At 46.0% G+C, this 20,449-nt stretch overlaps 1 protein-coding gene across 2 annotated transcripts in view; it reads right to left on the bottom strand.

The window, feature by feature from the left end:
• Nucleotides 1-20,449, bottom strand: part of RGL3 (ral guanine nucleotide dissociation stimulator like 3) — a 43,770-nt gene that overhangs the window by 13,584 nt on the left and 9,737 nt on the right. The window contains exons 5-13 of one of the 2 annotated variants that reach the window (XM_061629691.1): nt 19,720-19,853; nt 19,019-19,234; nt 18,139-18,242; nt 17,482-17,566; nt 14,702-14,794; nt 11,082-11,159; nt 9,686-9,718; nt 9,415-9,536; nt 7,996-8,085 (exon numbers count right to left, since the gene is read on the bottom strand). In XM_061629691.1, the coding sequence (XP_061485675.1) occupies nt 7,996-8,085; nt 9,415-9,536; nt 9,686-9,718; nt 11,082-11,159; nt 14,702-14,794; nt 17,482-17,566; nt 18,139-18,242; nt 19,019-19,234; nt 19,720-19,853 (955 nt within the window). The remainder of the gene's footprint in view (nt 1-7,995; nt 8,086-9,414; nt 9,537-9,685; nt 9,719-11,081; nt 11,160-14,701; nt 14,795-17,481; nt 17,567-18,138; nt 18,243-19,018; nt 19,235-19,719; nt 19,854-20,449) is intronic. The other variant, XM_061629726.1, reaches the window with a different exon arrangement.

The following is a 20,449-nucleotide window of genomic DNA, read 5'->3' as shown; positions in this document are numbered from 1 at the left end:
GAATACAGTTTACCATGAAAACCCTATTCATAGGGTCACCTTAAGTCGGGATCGACTGGAAGGCAGTCCATATCCATTTTCAAACATGATTGCACAGAAATAAATCCCATTGAACTCAAAAAGTATGCAAATGATCAAACCCACCCTTCCTTCTCCTCCCTCTTGCCCCTTCCTTTGCCCCTCCCTCCCCATCCCCATTCCCTTCCAATCCCCTCCTTCCCCTTCCCTGTCCTCCCCCTCCCCCCTCCCCTTTCTCCTCCCCATAGTCAGTTTTATCTATCTTAAGCATGATTGCACAGTAGTAAATATCACTGAACTCTATAAGCATGCAAATGATCAAACCTGCCCTCCTCTCCCCCCTCCCCAGTTTTACCTACCCTAACCATAACTGCATGGGAGTAAATCCCATTGAACTCAATAAGTATGCAAATGATCAGACCTGCCTTTCCCCTCCTTCCCCTCTCTTCTTCCTTTCTCCTCCCTCCCCTCTTCCTTCTTTCTCCTCCCCTGCCCACTCCATCCCTCCCTCCATCCCTCCCCCCCCCAGTCAGTTTTACCTATCCTAAGCATGATTGCACAGGAGTAAATCCCACCGAACTCAATAAAAATGCAAATGATCAAACCTGTCCTCCTCCCCTCCCCCTCCTGCCTGCTCCCCTCCCCCTGTTCCCCTCCTCATCCCCTGTGGTCAGTTTCACCTATCCTAAACATTATTGCACAGGAGTAATTCCCACTGAACTCAATAAGCATGCAAATGATCAATCCATTCTCAGCAAATTTGCACAGGATCCCATTTCTTACCTTCTGGATTAAAAAGCAGAGAAATTCACTAATAGGGAAAAAACCTTGTTGTTTAAGAACATACCTGTAGCTCACAGATATTTCTATCAAACTTTAAAAAGCAGGGGAAACGGGCAGCTATAGTGAATGCCCCAGGGGAGCAGGAGACCTGACCTCCTCTCTGAGATATTGTACTGTCCTACAAATTTGTCAAAATGCAAACACAATTTGGGTTTGTCTTTCACAGTCCAATCCACTTTCTGTGTAGCTTGGAAGAATTTAGTAACGTGTCTCAGCTTTCAAGTGAGCAAAGTAAAAATAAAGATGAAAGTACTTCTGAGTATGCAGAGTTAATAGCCAACTGTGAATAACCATAAGAGGGGTTTGGTGCCAGAAATCTTAACTTCCAGACAGGTTTAAGTCCCAGGACTTCTCTTTTTAGAAGTTAGCTACTACAGGGATGGGGAGAAAGGATGCCATGTGCCAGGGCTCAATTCAAGGTGTTGGTTCTAATCTATGAATCCTTACAGGGCTTGGGACCTTGGCACTTGAAGGGACACCTCATCCCATATGAGTCTACCTGGGCCTTAAGACCTTCCATGGAGGCCCTCCTCACTCAGAGTGCCCTTTCCTGTTGGAGTTCAGAGGGTGGTAACAAGAGAGAGGAGGGCCCTTCTCAGCAGTGCCCCCCTCCCATCTGTGGAATGCTCCTCCCAAGAGAGCTCACCTGCTGGCGCCCACTTTACAATCTCTCCTGTGCCGTGTGGACATATTTCTCCTCCCACCGAGGCCTTTTTACAGTTTTCAGCATCTTACTACGTTTAATATCTATTGTCAGCTGGGATTTTCTAATATTCTTGTGTTGTATATTAGGCCTGTGCTTGAAGGGGGTTTCTTATTAACTGTTCATCTTTAAAGATTAATTATGTATTTTAAACTTTGCATTTGTCATTCTATATGTTGCTTATTTGTTTTTTCATAGGCAACACATATATCTAATAAATAATACTAATACTACTAACGGTCTTGATGTACCTCTGAAGCAGGAATTATGTGCTCTGGGAGGATCCAGAACCAGCACGGTCCCAGATCCCATGCAGGCCCTGATTGCCACAGGGTGTACAGTCTCAGGCCATGTGTCTTTGCTGCCTCCCCTGGACAAACACTGCACCCTGGCTGACTGCCCCTCCCCCCACAGCCAGGCTGCTTCCTTGCCTGCTCACTGGGGCAGGCAGTGGTAGGTGAGCAAGCAGCATGCGGGGGGGGGGGGAGATTCACACTACAGTTTGCAGCACCATCTGTCTTTGGCACTGCAAACTGCAGTGTGAGGCATATCATATCAGTGGAGTGCTGCAGTGAGTGGAATAGAAATAAAGCCCATTCTGAGTATAAGTATACATGTGGCCATTACAGAGTCATCATCCAACCATACTAACACTAATTAAGAAAAAATAGGAAGCAAGTAAAGCCTGAGAAAAACAATCTGCATATCAACAAGTGGCTATTAAAGAAGGAATCAGTGAGGCAAGAATAGGTTCCCTTTCTATCTATTGCCCTCCACTGGTTCTGTTACCAGCGTTGATGCTTTACTTCCAACAAGGGTGAGACTTACTGTAACATAGAATCACAGAATGCTAGAGTTGGAAGGGGCCTTGTAGGCCATCGAGTCCAACCCCCTGCTCACAGCAGGAAATCCACAGCTAGAGCATCTCCCGCAGATAGCTGTCCAGCCTCTGCTTGAAGACATCCAGCGAAGGGGATCCCACCACCTCCCTAGGCAGTCGGTTCCATTGCCGAACCGCCCTTACTGTCAAGAAGTTCCTTCTAATATCCAATCTGAATCTACACTCCTGCAACTTAAAACCATTAGATCTAGTCCTACCCTCTGGGGCAGCAGAGAACAAATCTGTACCCTCCTCTATGCGACAGCCCTTCAGGTACTTAAAGAGTGCAATCATGTCACCCCTCAGCCTTCTCTTCACCAGACTGAACATGCCAAGTTCCTTCAACCTTTCCTCATAAGACTTGTTCTCCATACTGGCTATCATCCTCGTCGCCCTCTTCTGAACCCGCTCTAACTCGTCTATATCTTTCTTAAAATGAGGCGCCCAGAACTGAACGCAGTATTCCAGATGAGGCCTGACTAATGCAGAATATAGTGGGACTATTACTTCCCTCGACCTGGAAACTGTAGCTCTGTTTATGCAGCCCAAAACTGCGTTTGCCTTTTTTGCCGCAGCATCACACTGCTGGGTCATGTTCAACTTGCAATCCACTACAATTCCAAGGTCCTTCTCACACGCACTACTGCTAAGCCGGGTATTTCCCATCCTGTACCCATGCATTTTGTTTTTGTGGCCTAAATGCAGAATCCTGCATTTGTCTTTATTGAATGTCATTTTCTTAATTTCAGCCCAATTTTTTAGTCTATCCAGGTCCCTTTGGATTTTATTCCTGTCTTCCATTGCGTTAGCTATCCCGCCCAGTTTCGTATCATCCGCAAACTTCATAAGGCTTCCCTCCACCCCATCATCTAAGTCATTGATAAAAATGTTGAAGAGTATCGGCCCCAGGACAGAACCCTGTGGCACTCCACTCGAAACCTCCTTCCAGTCCGAAGCAGAGCCACCGACGACCACTGAAATACCTGACAGTATTTCCATGTAGTCCGCATTTGACGAGTTTGCTAATCAATAGGTCGTGGGGGACTTTGTCAAACGCCTTGCTGAAATCTAGATAGATGACATCCACAGCATTTCCACCATCTACTAGGCTAGTGACCCGATCAAAAAAAGAGATGAGGTTAGTTTGACAGGGTTTTTTCTTGACAAACCCATGCTGGCTCCTACTAATCACAGCATTGTCATCTAGATAGTTGCCAATGGACTCTTTTATTATCCGTTCTAATATCTTTCCCGGTATTGAAGTCAGACTGACTGGCCTGTAATTCCCCGGATCTTCTTTTTTACCCTTTTTAAAGAGCAGGACGACGTTTGCCCGTCTCCAATCCTCCGGCACCTCTCCCGTTCTCCATGATTTCTCAAAGATGATGGCAAGAGGTTCCGAGAGTACATCCGCAAGTTCCTTCAATACTCTGGGATGCAGTTCATCAGGCCCTGGAGATTTGAACTCATTTAGGTTAACTAGGTATTTCCTGACTATCTCCTTATCAATGTTGAACTGCAGTCCCAACCCCTTACTGAAATTGCTACCGACGCAAGGTTGCACACTGTTCCCTTTTTGGGAGAAAATGGAGGCAAAATAGGTGTTGAGCAGTTCTGCTTTTTCCTCGTTATCTGTCAACATTTTGCCATCCTCATTGAGCAACAGTCCCACCGTTTCCTTGGTCTTTCTCTTGCTTCGAACATATCTGAAAAACCCCTTTTTGTTGTTCCTTGCTTCCCTCGCCAGCCTCAGCTCATTCTGGGTTTTAGCTTTCCTTACGCTATTCCTGCAAGCCCGAGCCGCTCGTTGGTACTCTTCCTTGGTGATGCGTCCTTCTTTTCATTCTTTATACATGCTCTTTTTTACTTTTACCTCCTCCACCAGTCTTCCGTGTAGCCACATTGGTTTTTTCCGATGTCTTCCGTTTTTCTTCCTCTTTGGAATTGTTTGCGATTGCGCTTTTTGTAATACGTTCTTCATGAATTCCCACGCTTCTTGGGCTCCTTCTTTCTTTAGTCTATCTAGCCACGGGATCCTACCCATCATTTCCCTGAGCTTGCTAAAATCGGCTTTCCTGAACTCCAAGCTCCGTGTTTGACTATATTCTTCTTTGGCTTTCCCCAGAATCCCGAATTCCAGCATTACGTGGTCACTTTCCCCCAAGGTACCGACCGCTTTAATTCCCGTGACCAATTCGTCCCTGTTAGTTAAGATCAGGTCCAGGATTGCCGATCCCCTTGTTCCTTCTTCTACTTTTTGAAAGAGGAAATTATCAGCAAGGCCCATCAGGAATTTGTTGGAGGCTTTGTGCTTCGCAGAGTTTGTCTCCCAGCAGATATCCGGGTAGTTGAAGTCCCCCATCACTACTACTTCTTGCCTCCTTGAGATTTCAGAGATTTGTTTGAGAAAGGCCTCGTTTACCACCTCTTCTTGGCCAGGGGGTCTGTAGTAGACACCTACTACCATGTCGGTTTTATTTGTTTCTCCATTTATTTTTACCCAAATGGTCTCTACCTGACCCCTTTGTTCGCTCTCTTGGATTTCCATAGAGGTGTATTTGTCTTTGCCGTATAACGCTACTCCCCCTCCTTTTCTGTTGCTTCTATTCTTTCTGTAGAGTTTATATCCTTGAATGGCTATATTCCAATCATGGGAGTCATCCCACCAAGTCTCTGTTATCCCTATGAAGTCATATTTGCCTTGATGCACTAAGACTTCAAGCTCCCCTTGCTTGTTTCCCAAGCTCCGCGCGTTGGTATATAGACACCAGAAGTCTCTTTTGTCCCGATTGGATTCCTCCGTTAATATACCGTGAGCTTTGCCGTGCATCCCTTTCTCTCTCCCAGTGTCTCCTGTACCCATATAATAACCTTAGAAGAGCGCTGCTGGACCAGGCTCAGGTGAATCCATCTGTTCTAGTATCCTGTTTCCAACAGTGGCCAGCTGGATGCATCTAGGAACCTTACATATAGGACATGACGGCAACAGCTCTCCCCTGCTGCTTATTCTCCAGCACCAGCATGCCTGGCACTCGGATGTAAAATGCTTCTGAATCTGGTGGTTGTTCCATTTAAAAAGATGGCTGTGATGTTCAACTATCCTGCAGGTTAACACAGGGGCCAACACAGTATTATGGCTGGCTGCCAAAGTGGGGGATGCGAGTGATCTCTTTTCTTTGGTACAGCAGCCATTACTGCAGATTAGGGGTGGAGAAATCTGAGGCCTGAGGAATGAATGCGGCCTTCCAAACCTTTCTATCTGGCCCTTGGGACTCTTTCCAGGCCATACCTGCTCCTAAGCCACACCCCTCACTGGCCCTGCTTTGCATCTTTGAAAGCTGACAAAGCCTCTTGCTTGCCTGAATGGAGGATAGAGAACGGTGCGTGAGTCTTTGTAGAAACAACTATGCTCCAGAAAGATAACATTAGCATTCCTTGCTTCACCCCATTTTGCCTTTGGCTCTGTTCCACCCAGCACTGACATGCAGTTCCGGAAGCCCAGGAAGGAATGGGCTGAAAACGGTTCCTGATTCCTGCTGTAGACTATTGGACGGGGGAGGGGCATTTGCAAACACACATCCTTTGCATTTTGAGCCTCCGCACCTCAACAATCTCGGGACTTGTTTCAAGGGACTGATACCCTAGAAGTGCTTGCTTGGGGTGTTCCAGCCATATTCCTTTTCTGACTCACTTTGGTCATTCACTAGTCAATGTGTTCCTTAAAGAACTATGAATTCCACCTACCAGAGGTAAAGATCTTTCTCCTGTTTCAAGACTCAGCTACCCTGGGATAATAAAAGATAACTGACTGGGACACTTTCAGTTTTGCTGGCTTCAATACACCTCCACCTCCATTTTCTGAACATGAGAGATGCACAACACCAGGCAAACTCTGCCCCCTTTTACTCCAAAACCTCAGAAGTTGCAGTTTAAGTGCATTTTGCCTTGAAGTCAACTTCACACAGACTTCAAAATTGATTGGCCATCAACTCTGTTGCCACTCCAGGTGTGTCCAATGAAAATGCTTTGCTGTAGGCTTAGGCAGAGACAGTGACTGGCCTAACATTTTGCTGTGGGCAGTCCTAAAAAATCTGACATTAGCAGTGGGGAAGGGAGATGTGTTCAGCCATAGGCAAATGCATTTCAAACCACAGACAGACAAAATGGTCTTGCTGCTTTTGAAACAACTAGTGTGCATGTAGCCTGAGTTAAGTGCCCCCGATTCACCTGGCTCCTTTTCAGCTCCCTTCCCTTGGGCCTGAAAACAGATCAGAGATTGACAGGGCTAGCCCTATCATTAGACAAAGGAAACTGACCACCTCAGGCAGCAGATACTGGCTGTTCCTCCTAAGGCCACCTCCGCCAGCCATTTCCCTTCTTGAGGGAAGAGGGAATGTGTATCCTACATGGCCTAGCCTGGCTGTCCCTCCCAGATGCAGCAGAAGATGCTATCCTGTCACCTGTGTTGAAATAAGATTTAACTACCAGTCCAGCTGGCTTCTGTCCATGGAAGGGGGAGGGGACACCCTCTTGTCCTTTGCTCAGGCAGCAAAAAGCATTGGGTCAACCCTAGAGGTTGAGGTGAATTCAGAGTTTGTTGTTTTAGGATATCTGTTAACAGCCCCGCCCCTAAATGCACACATGTAGCTAAAATATATGCATGGTGGATAAGACACATGGGACAAAGATGTCCAACTCACTCTTCTCATCTAACAGTTTTTTGCTGGATGCCATCCCCCAGTGTGAACTTACTCCTTCCCAAGTTGGCTCACCACCTTCCTCCGATAAGGCCATCATGCCGTTTTGTATCCAAGAGTGGCCCAACTGCAAAGGTGTAGTCATGCCAGGGCATCCCAAAAAGAAAAGATTCTGAGTCTGGCCTGGCTTCGCAGGAAGCAATGCCCCATCACTCCAGCTTCTATTGCCCTTCCTCAATAAACAGCATGGGATTCTCTCAGAGCCAGAAGATCATTGGGCAGATGGGAAGCATGCCCCAAGCATGGCAGGGGAGGATCAGGTAACAGGCAAGAGAAAAGGAGAAGTGGAGGAGCAGGAGCGGTAACTGTACATGCAGGCCCAGCACCAGCAGGCATCCAGTTGGGCACTAGCAGAGATTCCTTGCAACTGAGAGGGGCCCCTGCTGTTGGGCTAGGTGGCTGTAGCTCCCACTCAACAATCCGCACTGGTATTGGGTCACCCCATGACCTGATGCTGGTGCAGATTGCAGAGTGGCAGCCACCCCCCTAGGCATCCCCTCACCACTGGCATGGGATGGCTACACTACTTCCCACATCACCACGCCAATGTGCTGCAAGTGCATGCTTACCATCACCCAAGATAGCGGCGAAGGTGTCAACATGCAGCTGCCACCAACTTGAGCGATGGAAGATGTGCCTGCACAGTAGGCTAGCATGCTGATGCAGCCAGGCCTATTTAAGTCCCTGGGCGCTGGTAGTGCCACAGTGTCATGGCCGCCTTCGAGGGCCCACTGTAATCTGCTGCTGGCCCTGTGTGCATATCCCCTCCCCAAAGAACCAGAGGGCTGACTTACGAACTGAAGCGCTTGGTCAGGCTGCGATGTAGCTTTGGTGAGTTGGGACAGGAGTCAGCTGGTGGCTCAATCATACGGGAAATCCGGTAGCTGTAGGATGAGAGTTGAAGTACGTAATACATCCATCCGTATCTGTCTACCAAGCACATACACACACACTTTTGTGTTGGTGTGTCATGATTGTTCTTTCTGATATTCCCCAACCCCCACCCCCCTCACAATCTCCCAAAGTTGCCTGCTTGGCTCTTCCCCTTGTCTGGTGCTATCCTCACCCTTATACAGGTTGGTTTGTGGGGCTCCAGAAAGGCCAGAAAAACGTGACTTTCTCCCAGAGCTTGGAAAAGTAACTTTTCCAAGCTCTGCTTTCTCCCTTCCTATCCCTTTAGCTTTGCAGCCCACAATGGGAAATTATACTGTGGACTTTAGGGAAAGAATCTAGATGCAAAATAGTTCCTGCTCTTGGACCTGGATGCTTAGGAAGGGAGCTTTTTCCGGGAAGGAAGATTCCTGTCCATTTAGGCATGTGGAAAGTAAAGAGTTGTTATCACAGTTAACTATTACAGACAGGGGCAATATCTAATCCACTCTGTTTGCCACCATGGTACTGTTGGGGACCTTAGGGCCAAATATGCATTAAGTATATATTTTTAAAAGCATGCTTAGAACTGGAGACTTTCTTTTTCAAAAGAAGCAGCTGCACTGGGGCCCAGTCTGGATTGGAAACAGTACATGGGAATGGGGATCTTAATCCTTGTTGCCTTCTCCCATTAAAAATCACACACACACCTACGGCTGTGCTAGAATTCTGTCCAATTCGGATTTGGTACCAAATTCGTGCAGATCAAGTTTTTATACAGCAATCTTCCGCAGCTATTTTCCTTTCAAATTATCAATATTTCCTTGAAAAATATCAATATCATCAATATTTTTGGTCAAGGGGGAAAAACGGATTTGTAAAAGCAGGAGCTAGTGGACAAAGAATGAACTCCAATCAATACCGGTCTCTTGGGTTGACAGAATGCGTTTGAACTGCCACCAGCCAATGGATCCCATCCCTGCACACATTGCAGAGATGCTATGTACAGTAAACAGATACTTTGGAGAAAATAGCAGATTGGTGGAATGATTTTCAGCAGAAAAAAACAGCACATGGAGGAGAAAAATCAACTCACTCTCCACATACTATGGTGATGATCCATATCAGGATTGTTCGAGGTTACTTTTTTCTGGAGAAAAAATGTAGTAAATTCCCAGCCACGCTTTTTAAAAATGTGTGCTTCACATATTGTGGAGTTTGGCCCTTAGCTTAAGATCCTCCAGTTGAACTCTGCCCAAGTGGTGCAAGTGGTAACACCCCTACAGCCTTTCACCTACAAGATCCTAGTAATGATTCCCTCAGCAGACGGCCCCTGGCCCTACCTCTGCTCCTCAGAAAGCTGTTGATGCCGGTAGAAGGCAAAGCGGAAAGAGGCGCTTGGGCAAAGGTTGTACCCTTGACATGATTCCTGCAGCTGGCAGATCCAGGAGAGGATCACTGCTTCCTGGGGGAAAGACAGAGTAATAAGGGGGGACATTTTCTTTTTAGTTCCTGTCCTACTCTTTCCCCTCCATTCCCAGAGCTGGGTACAGAACTAAGAGATGCTGACTGCCATCCACTTACCCACCTCCAGCTTTTCTACCTTGGATTTACCTTGCGTCTCTTCTCAAAGTTTATGAGGTTGCTCTGTGGAATTGAAAAACAAAACAGAAACTGAGCAACATGTGGAGATACATACAATGCTGTTGCTCTGTTTAGACCATCCTACATGGCTGCCAATGTTTGAAAACCAAAAAGAGGGAAACAGAGGCTTCATCCATTGACCTTATTGTCTCCAGCCATTCAATGGCAGCTGTACTGTGAGGTGGAGGCAGCAGACTTGGGATGGCAGAATGGGAGATTCAAGCCTGGTGGAGAACTCCATGGTGGATTCAACAATGCTATGAGATGCTCTTAGATTAGGATATGTTGCTGGATTCCACCACCCATCAGCCACAGCCAGGATGACCAATGGTCAGATATGATGGAAGTTGTAATCCGACATCAGGAGGGTACCCTGTTGGCTACCTCTGAACTACACTTCCCATCATCCCTGGCCATTAGCCAAGCTGGCTGGAACTGATGGGAGTTGGAATCCAACAGCATCTGGAGGACCCACAAGTTCCCCAGCCCTGTCTTAGATCATTCACTGGACCCTCATGTTGGCACTGATCCCTTTGTGAGCAGAAGTGGCCCAAGATGTTTTGGGGCCTGAGGTGGAAATTCACTGTGTTAATTAGTCTGAAGGGAGATTCCATTTGAGAAGCGAGCTGTAGTCAGGCAGAGAGTACAGGCTTGCAGAAGGTTCCAAGCTCAAGCCCAAGCATCTCCAGTTAAAAGGAACTTGTAGCAGATTGGAGAGTCACTGCCAGATGGAAAAACAAGTGGCATCTTAAAGACAAACACTTATTTAATGCCATAAGCTTCCATGGACTAGAGCACACTTCATCAATTGATGTAGATTACGATAACAGGCTCGATGTATGAGTGGTCTGACATAGGGGGTAGAAACACTGTTCTGCCTGTTCCAGTGTGTCTCCACCTCTCTCTTCTGAAAACAGGGGCACACAACTCTAGTCAAAACCTGCCCTTTTTACTGTAAAACCTGGTGGGAGCAGCTCAAGTGCATTTTTTAAAAAATTCAGCTTCAAAGAGATTTTGCAACTGATAGGCAGGTCAAGCGTGGCCAATGGAAATGCTTTGACCTGCCAACTGGTGTGTTCACAGCCATAGATAAGACAGCTTTATATGTTCATATGGATTTTCTGCCAAATCACTTGGGCCAGCCCTGCACCTCTTCTTCCACCACTTGAGACATGGTGAAAGTAAAGCTGTGGGGACCTAGTGAACATATTTCCTGTATCTTCTAAAGCTAAATTGAGCATAATTGAGGGATTAGTATGAAACATCCACCCAAGTGACCAGGAAACGCTGTTTGTATTATGACAGAGGATGCTCAGCCATCCCGGAGAGGACAAGGCATATTCTCATTCTTCCCAAAGATGCTTACCTCCACAAAATCTGGTAGTGCTGTATCCAGCATGATCAGGTCAGTTAAAAAGGTACCAAGATATGGGATGGTGGGAACCTGCAACAAACCACAACTGGACTCACTCAACTCAGCCTTTCTATTGCCCAATGCAACCCACGTGGATGTAAAACTTCCAAAGATACTTAATTAGCATTATATGACCAATGCACACATGATGCCCAGGTGAAGGAGAAGGATGCTGTGGTTTTCGCTGTTTGTGGGTTTTTCCTCCTCACTAGCAATGACATTACAAGGAGCGACTCCCTTATGAGGAAAGGTTGCAGCATTTGGGGCTTTTTAGTTTAGAGAAAAGGCGGGTCAGAGGAGACATGATAGAAGTGTATAAAATTATGCATGGCATTGAGAAAGTGGATAGACAAAAGTTCTTCTCCCTCTCTCATAATACTAGAACTCGCGGACATTCAAAGAAGCTGAATGTTGGACGAGTCAGGACAGACAAAAGGAAGTACTTCTTTACTCAGCGCATAGTTCAACTATGGAATTTACTCCCACAAGATGCAGTAATGGCCACCAGCTCGGATGGCTTTAAAAGAAGATTAGACAAATTCATGGAGGACAGGGCTATCAATGGCTACTAGCCATGATGGCTGTGCTCTGCCACCCTAGTCAGAGGCAGCATGCTTCTGAAAACTAGTTGCCGGAAGCCTCAGGAGGGGAGAGTGTTCTTGCACTCGGGTCCTGCTTGCGGGCTTCCCCCGGGCACCTGGTTGGCCACTGTGAGAACAGGATGCTGGACTAGATGGGCCACTGGCCTGATCCAGCAGGCTCTTATGTTCTTATGGGATTGCAAAAGAGGCAGATGTGTGCAAACCTCTCTCTATCTCTGTGTGTGTGTGTGTGTGTGTGTGTGGAGAGAGAGTGAGAGTGAGAAAGAGAGAGAGAGAGAGAACACAAAGCTGAAACTAGATCTTTGTGAAGACTGGTAAATTGGCAGATGCATGTATTATCAGATACAATGTAAAAATCTAAAATCTTGATAATGGCATAAGGGGTGAGACGGATGGAAGCAGTTGCAAAACCTTTGCCAAAATTATCTTTGCTACTAATTTTAGTGTTAACTCTACTCTGTTTAAAACAAAGCACACAGATGGGACAGGATGCAAGATTAAGAGAAAAGTGTAAAAGCAAAAAAATAGCATATAATGTATTCAAAACTATGTGAAAAATTGGGTGATGCAGATATACCCTAAGGCTGCAGTGCTATATGCACTTATCTAGGAGTCAGTCCCACTGTACTCAATAGACATGCACAGGCATGCACTAAAAGGTACCTGCTATTGGGTGGTAAAGGAAAATGCTAGTCCGCATCACTGGGGTCTGCATTCCTTCTCTCCATATTGCATCACCTCAATTTTTGACCTGGCAGATGATTATTACCTCCTTTGCTCAGCTTTTTAAAATTTATTTTGTACCAAAATTTATATACGTATCAGTTGATTGTAAATAGAACCTCTAAGCAGTTTACAAAAAAATAAACATTAAAATTGTCAACAAAAGACAAAGTTAAAAACAGGTATTTTAAAAATTCAAAATATAATTAAAATCAACGATTAAGCTAAATACAGATTAAAACAAATGTCAACTTCTATGTGTCTGGATAGGCTTGACTAAAAGAAAAGTTATTAGCAGGCATGGAAAAGAGCACAGCGAGGGTATCTGTCTGGTGTCAATAGGCATGCAGTTCCAAAGTGTAGAGTTCCAAAGAACAATTTCTTACCAGTGTGAAATGAGTATTATATGACACTTGTGACTGTGGCAGTTCCACAGATTGAAGCAGTCAAGTGGGCATGTATGGGGTAAGGTGATCCCTCAAGTGAAAAGCTTTACTTTCTCTTCTGTCACATTTCTTCAAGGTCACATCTGATGACATATTATGTATAGACTTTTTAAGTAATTTTAATTGTCCCACCAGGGACAGAGTGTGAGGACTCTCTGACTAGCATCTTCTGGTTGAAGCAATTTTTTGGTCAGGGTCTGCTTTGGTTTGCATGAATTAAAGTGTCAAGGAGGTACATGAAACGTGTGTTTCTTCCTTCCCCGTGTTAAACTAGCTGAAGAACTTTTGGAACCACTGTATTATCTTTGTGAAATCATGGAGGATGGGTGAAGTGCTGGATGACTAGGGGAGGGCTAATGTTGCCACCATCTTCAAAAAGGGCAAAGAGGAGAAACCTGGGATCTACAGAACAGTCATCAATCCCTGGGAAAATTCTGGAACAGATTATAAAGTGGTCAGTCTGTAAGCACCTTGAAAACAATGCAGTGATTACTAGAAGCCAACATGGATTTATCAAGAACAAATCCTGCCAAACTAATCTTATATCGTTTTATCATTTTTTGATTGGGTAACCTCCCTGATAGACTGTCGGAATGCTGTGGACGCAATATATCTCAACTTCAGCAAAGCTTTTGACAAAGTGCCCCATGATATTCTGATTAGCAAGCTAGCTAAATGAGGGCTGGAACAACTATCAGGTGGATCCACAGTTGGCTACAGAATCATACTCAAAGAGTGCTTATCAATGGTTCCTTCTCAAAGTAAAGGAGCCAATGAGTGGGGTACTGCAGGGCTCGGTCCTGGGCCCACTGCTCTTCAACTTTTTTATGAATAACTTAGATGAAGAGGTGCAGGAAATGCTTATCAGATTTGCAGATGATACAAAATTGGGAGGGATAGCTCATATCCTGGAAGACAGAAACAAAAGTGAACTTGATAGGCTGGAGCATTGGGCTGAAAACAACAAATTGAAATTTAACAGGGATAAGTGCAAAGTTCTACACCTAGGAAAAAGAAACCAAGTGCACAGATGTAAGATGGGGAAAACCTGGCTCAGCAATATTCCAGGAAGGATCTTGGAATTGTTGTTGATCTTAAGATGAATATGAGCCAACAGTGCAAAGTGGCTGCAAAAAAAGGCAAATGCTATTTTAGGCTGCATTAACAGAAGTATAGTTTCCAAATCACATGAAGTATTAGTTCCCCTCTATTCAGCACTGGTTAGGCCTCATCTTGAATACTATGTCCAGTTCTGGACACCACACTTTAAGAAGGATGCAGACAAACTGGAACGGGTTCAGAGGAGGGCAACAAAGATGATCAGGGGACTGGAAATAAAGCCCTATGAGGAGAGACTGAAAGAACTGGGCATGTTTAGCCTGGAGAAGAGAAGACTGAGGGGAGATATGATAGCACTCTTCAAATACTTGAAAGGTTGCCACACAGAGGAGGGCCAGGATCTCTCCTCAATCATCCCAGAGTACAGGGCACAGAATAATGGGCTCAAGTTACAGGAAGCCAGGTTTCAACTGGACATCAGGAAAAACTTCCCAACTGCTCCAATGGAACCAATGACCTTGGGAGGTGGTGGGCTCTCCAACACTGGAGGCATTCAACAGGCAGCTGGATAGCCACCTATGCTTTCATTTGGATCCCTGCCTTGAGCAGGGGGTTGGAATCCATGGCCTTATAGGCCCCTTCCAACTCTACAATTCTATGAAACCTTTTATGTATATTTCCCTCAGGCTGGATGGACAACTGGATAGAAGGCTGCCACCAGGCTGGGAGGAGAAGCTCTCACCACTAGCCTGGTCTGAGGTTTCATCTTCAGAGATGCCCTGGCTGGGGGTTGAGGGTTGCTGCATCCATCGCTAGAGCCTTGAATCCCTCCTTCCTGCAAGAGAGACCCAGAGACAGGTTGGGGGATAAACACAGCTGATGTCAACTGTATCTCAATCTAACTTTACAGAATTGACCCTCCTGGGCTGCTATTTGCCATCCATAATAGGAGCTTCTCCAAGAACTCAAAGGATTTAAGGCATTTTCAGCAGTGCAGGGTTTTTCTTCTTCATTGCTGCAGCACTGCGATGAGAGAAGCTGCACCTGAAACAATTGTGGCTCACACTTAATAAGAGTATAACCCAGCCCCTGCTCCAAACATGGCAATTTAATATCCTGCCCACTGGCCCCATGGGTTTCACTGCAAGGATCCCAAAGGACCTCAACTCACCAATCACTGGCACCAGTTCTTAAGGAATTCTTAGAACAAAAGTGAAGAATCTTTCACCCTCCATAAGTTGTTAGACTCCCACCAGCCCCAGCCAGCGTAGCCAGATGGTCAGGGACGATGGCAGATGTAGTCCAGCAAAATCTGGAGAGCCACAAATCCTCCCCCTCTGGCCTTAGTTGAATTCCACCAGAGCTTCAGTGGGAAGACCATAATATACCAAGGAGGCCAGGACTCATGTTCCATTCACAGTGTATATAGCTTACCTTCTCCAAGCTGCACCAGTCAACATTCCTGCTTTTTCTACACAACCACAACAGCAGAAGTGGGGAACCTGTGGGCTTTCCTGAAGTTGCTGAGCTACAACCTCCATAGTCCCTTACCATGGGCCGTGCTGGCTGAGGCTGATGGGAGTCAGAGTCTAACAACATCTACAAGGCCACAGGTTCCCCAGCCATCCTCACCTCACTTGCAGCTCACATCTAAGACAGACCATACCACACATTCTTACTGTCCACTATAGCAAAGCTCTACAGTACAACCACATGAACTCGTTAATATCTCAGGCTGACCTGTGCACAGGACTCACAACGGGCAAACTTCAACTTTCAATATGCAAGCAGTGAGGCAAAAAGGCCTGCCCTGACCCAGGAATGATTTACAAGAGAGGTGGGTAGCATTCAAGGTTGTGGGATCATCTTTGTTTTTACTACAATCTCCCTCAAGTCCACCAACTGGAGCCAGGTACAAAAAAGCATGGGTATCTACACACAAAATTAAGGCGACAAGGTGCCACTGCACATGCTTAGCCCAAGAGTTTATTTTCAGAACCTGAAGTGCATTCACAATCCTTCCACACAAAAATCCTCTCCTAACCCCCCCCGCTTTTTTAAAATTTCAGCTGCCTAATTTATAGAAAGGAGAGCCAGTGTGGTGTAATGGTTAAGGTGTTTAACTACAACCTGGGAGACCAGGGTTTGAATCCCCACATAGCCATGAAGCTCACTGGGTGACCTTGGGCCAGTCACTGCCTCTCAGCCTCATGAAAACTCTACTCATAGGGTCGCCTTAAGTCGGGATCGACTTGAAGGCAGTACATTTACATTTTTTAATTTATAGAAGGGGACTTCGTTGTTACTGTTGTAACCCACCATGAGTCAGACTTTTTTGCCAATTTACTGAAAACTGCCCAGTCATCTAGCAGTAGATATTTATTTTATTAACTAAATTTATATCCCGCCCTTCCTCCCAGAAGGAGCTCAGGGCAGGACACCGACCTGACTGACTCTGGTCTACCTGCCATTTATCTCCAGATCTGGTGGGGATCCTGTTGCCCTCCAGATGTTGTTGAGCTTCAGCTCACATCATACTTGACCACTGGCCATTCTGTTTGGGGCTGATAAGAGTCAGAGCCAAACACCATCTGGAGGACCACAAGCTCAACACCCCTTGAGGACAGAGGACTAGCAGAAGAAATGGTAACTGCTCCTCTGCGTGGATAATTTCTACTTCCAGCTAAGGGTGCCTCCAGACTGTCACGATGTTGTCAATGTTGTCAGAGGCACTCAAGCACATACCAGAACTTTAGATCTGTGCGGTTAAAGTGGATTAAAGGGCTCTGTCGCCCTAGTGCAACAAATCCAGTTTTAAAAAGTATCTCACTTTTTGCCATTTTGAATCACTGGGAAATTCATTGAAAAGTGAGGGATGGGTGAATAACTAGCTAATGGGAAGCGGTGTAAACACCCCACAAGCAAATCAAGATGAATGCCGGGCGCATGTCAGTGGTATATCAGAATGAACACCAAGTAAAGACTGGATATAAGCTAACCTCCATGTAAGCTTTGCACAAGCAAATCAGGATAAATCTCAGTGAACTGGAGGGGCCCTAAGTCCATTGGATGTTTCTTAAATTGTCAACAGCCACCTTGAGTAAACCACATTTTAAACTATATATTTCTCAATTTCAGATATATGCAACAGTTAACTCTGGGTTGATTAAACCATGATGTGAGCACTGAGGAAAGGAGGAGGAAGTGTGTGGTCCTATCACTGGTTCCTGACAGATAAACACTGGCTTTCCAGAGGTAGCCAATGTAATACCCTCACAGCTCCCACCAGCCCCAGCCACCATAGCCATAGGTCAGGGATGACGGGAGTTGTAGTCCATCAACATTTGGAACGCTACTGATTAGCCACCTTTGTACCACAGAGTGCCCCAGTCATTCCCTGGCCTGCTCCCTACATCACAGCATAGTATGTTAAATCCTTATGGGCACACAACCCTTCACAGAAAGACACACACACACACAACACTGCTCTCCTCTTCCTCTCAACAGACACAGTTCTGCTACCTGCAGCAAGATTTCTCGGCAGTTCAAGTAGTTGTTGTCTTCGGAGAAGATCTGCAAGAGCTTTTGGAAGGAGCTCCTGGTGTCCCTGTGAGATAAGTAGTGCTTCATTTATTCAGCTGCCTGACACAAGATCAGTCCAATGGGCCCAGGGCCAGTATAAGACATTTTGCTGTCTGAGGCAAAGGGCAATATAGTTTCACCACCTCTCCCCAACAGAAGCTGACTGGACTGGCAGCTGAACCTTACTTCAGCACTGGTGACAGGACAGCATCCTTTACTGCTCCAGAGGGCAACAGGCTAGGCTAGGGGGTGGAGGGCACAAACAGCTCTGCCCTCCAATAGAGGGGCATGTCTGGAGGACTCAGGAGGAACAGCCAGTGAGCTGCCCCCACACACACCCAGCATCTGCTGCCTGAGACACCTGCCTCATCCTGGCTAATGGTAGGGCTGGCCCCAAATGGACCTGTTGCAGCTGGAATCACCAGATTGGCAGGAGCTCTCTGGCATCTCAGGTGGAACTCTTTGCCTGTCCTACTTGAACCTGCCACAGTACTATGGCCTCTCACCACAAGGGACAGGAGCCTAGCAGTGGATAGTGCAGCATACTTTACCCAGCTTTTATCCCAACCTTTTCCTTACCCTGCTACAAAGGCTCACCTGTTGACAGCAGTCCAAGTACGCTTAAGTCGGTAGATGGAGTTGGACTGCAGAGCAGAGAGAATGGCATGCAGTGAGGAGAAATTCCGTAGGGCCCGACATCGCTGGAGGGCAGGGGTGCCATTTTGGATGTTGGGAGAGGCAGGGTGACAAACATTTCAGTAAGGAGGGGGCAAAATTCTATGCAAGGATTAAATGTCAAACATTGGGTATATTAAATATTAAATTGCAAAACAGGCACTCTTATTTTAAGTATGGCTGCAAGCTTTGATCAGTCTGATGGGTAGATTAATCAAACCATTTTTGACCAGTAGACTGTGACTGAAGAGAAAACGTGTTTATTGTATAGGCTATTTTAGTTTTGGTGTGCTACTATAACACAAAAGAAAAAAAGACCTTATCTTTTAACAATAACGGGTAGTTTTTATTTGGTAAAAAAGTGCAGGTTATTTTGCACTTCCTCGGTATTTTTTTTAAAAACCTCACCAATATTGAGGTTTTGATAGTGTACACATTTCTTTACATTCAGTTAAATGGCAGATGATTACTAAAAAAAAAATTCTTCAAATCAGCAAACATCCTCATTTTAGTGCCATTTGTTGTGGTTACTTTTTGATATGTCATAGTAACCTTATGTTGTCAATACGTCAAACTCTTCCTTTTGTAATAAAAACCTACAAGGTTTGTGCCTTTGGCATGCACAGCTAGTATTTAGGCCCATTTTGGTAATAGACACTAATGGTGAAGACCCAGAAAGCTGGCCTAAGAAACAATCACATATTGTGGGCTGCCAGGAATAGAGGTAAGGCTAAGGAAAGGAGAACATGCCTGAAAGCCTGACAAACAAGGCAAGCAACTTCCAGGGCCCAGAAGCTCTTACCTGGGCAATGTGGATCCATTTCTCGAGCAGGTGTGCACGCTGGGGGATACTCAAGGTCAGGTCTCCAAGCACTGATGCAGTGACACAACTAGTGACTGCATTGAACTGGACCACAGTGGCACGGACACTGGGAGCCATGTATTGATTCTCCTTCTTGTCTCGTTGGGACCACACGCAGCCCAGGCAGTGGAAGGGCTCCACCGCTCTAAAGAGGCCCTGGGGAAGGAGAATGAGAGGAAGGAAGAAAGAGAGGACCAGCCCAATGCTACCCAATGCAACCACTGCAGAAGTAGGACTTGAACCTAGGTTTCTAAGACCCACGGTCAATTCTCTGCCATTGGACCATGCTGTGAGCAGGGACTGACACAGCCCCTATTTTCTTTCACCAGAGACCAATAACAAAATGGCATGCATTTGGACAAGGGCACAGGGTTGGATCCAAACTTAGACATAATGAGCCAAAGCTAACTTCCCACTGACTTCAATGGGTTTGCTCTTAGCAGTCCTAAGTCTAGATCCAAGTCACATGCTCCTGCCTTCGGTCACTCACCTTGCCGCTCTGAGCCATTACATTTCAACTCCTATAGCTGAAAAAAGAAACCAAGAATTTAAGAGCCACACTGCTCCACAACTTTATGCCATTTTCTTCTTCCAAAGGCAATTTTCAGTCCCTGACCCCATTGGTTACACCTTTTACTCACTGCATCCATCAGGGTCAGCTGCTCAGCCACTTCGTCCACAGGGAAGGATAGCAGGGCTGGTGTCTCCTCATATTCACCTGTTCCAGTTGCCTCTCTGACCACCTGTGGCAGCCCCATCCCTGGGGACTCTCCTCCTGCATATCAGTAAGGCTCTGAGTGAGTGTGCATAAGCCCAACCTTTAGGAAGGAAGAAGTGGGCCTAGCAATGTTGTATATAGAGGTACTTTCACTGGACCAAGACATTTTGCTGCACCATTTGATCTAAGAGATGTGCTCCTCCAGGATCTCCTGCAACATTATGGAGAATTGAGGGACAACTCTCAGATCATGTGCACCATCTGAGCACTGAGTCCCAGCATTGCAAGGGATCCTTAGAGTAAACCTTGGATCATGAGCTATTTCTGTGGTATCCATAAAAATATCATTTCCCCAGGTGTCTGCTTGGCTTGAATCTGTGTCAAAAGGTGCATCTCTGACATATTTCAAAACCTGCACTGAAATCAGATGTGGACTATGCAACGCCCCTCCCCCCACGCCTTCCCTCCAGTCTATAAATTGCACACTATCTAGGGGAGTCATAATCCAGTACAGGCAGAAAATGTTGACAGTATTTGCAATCTTTCACCTATACTCACCCACCACCAGGCCCATAGATTGCAAATCACATGGGAATAGACATCATCCTGACAGAATCAGCAGTCATTCAACTTTACCAAACCCAAACCCCAAC

Source organism: Rhineura floridana, chromosome 1 (assembly GCF_030035675.1).
Source record: "Rhineura floridana isolate rRhiFlo1 chromosome 1, rRhiFlo1.hap2, whole genome shotgun sequence".
NCBI classification, from domain to species: domain Eukaryota; kingdom Metazoa; phylum Chordata; class Lepidosauria; order Squamata; family Rhineuridae; genus Rhineura; species Rhineura floridana.
The sequence above is the reverse complement of the archived record's forward strand: the minus strand, read 5'-3'. Positions and strand labels throughout refer to the sequence as shown.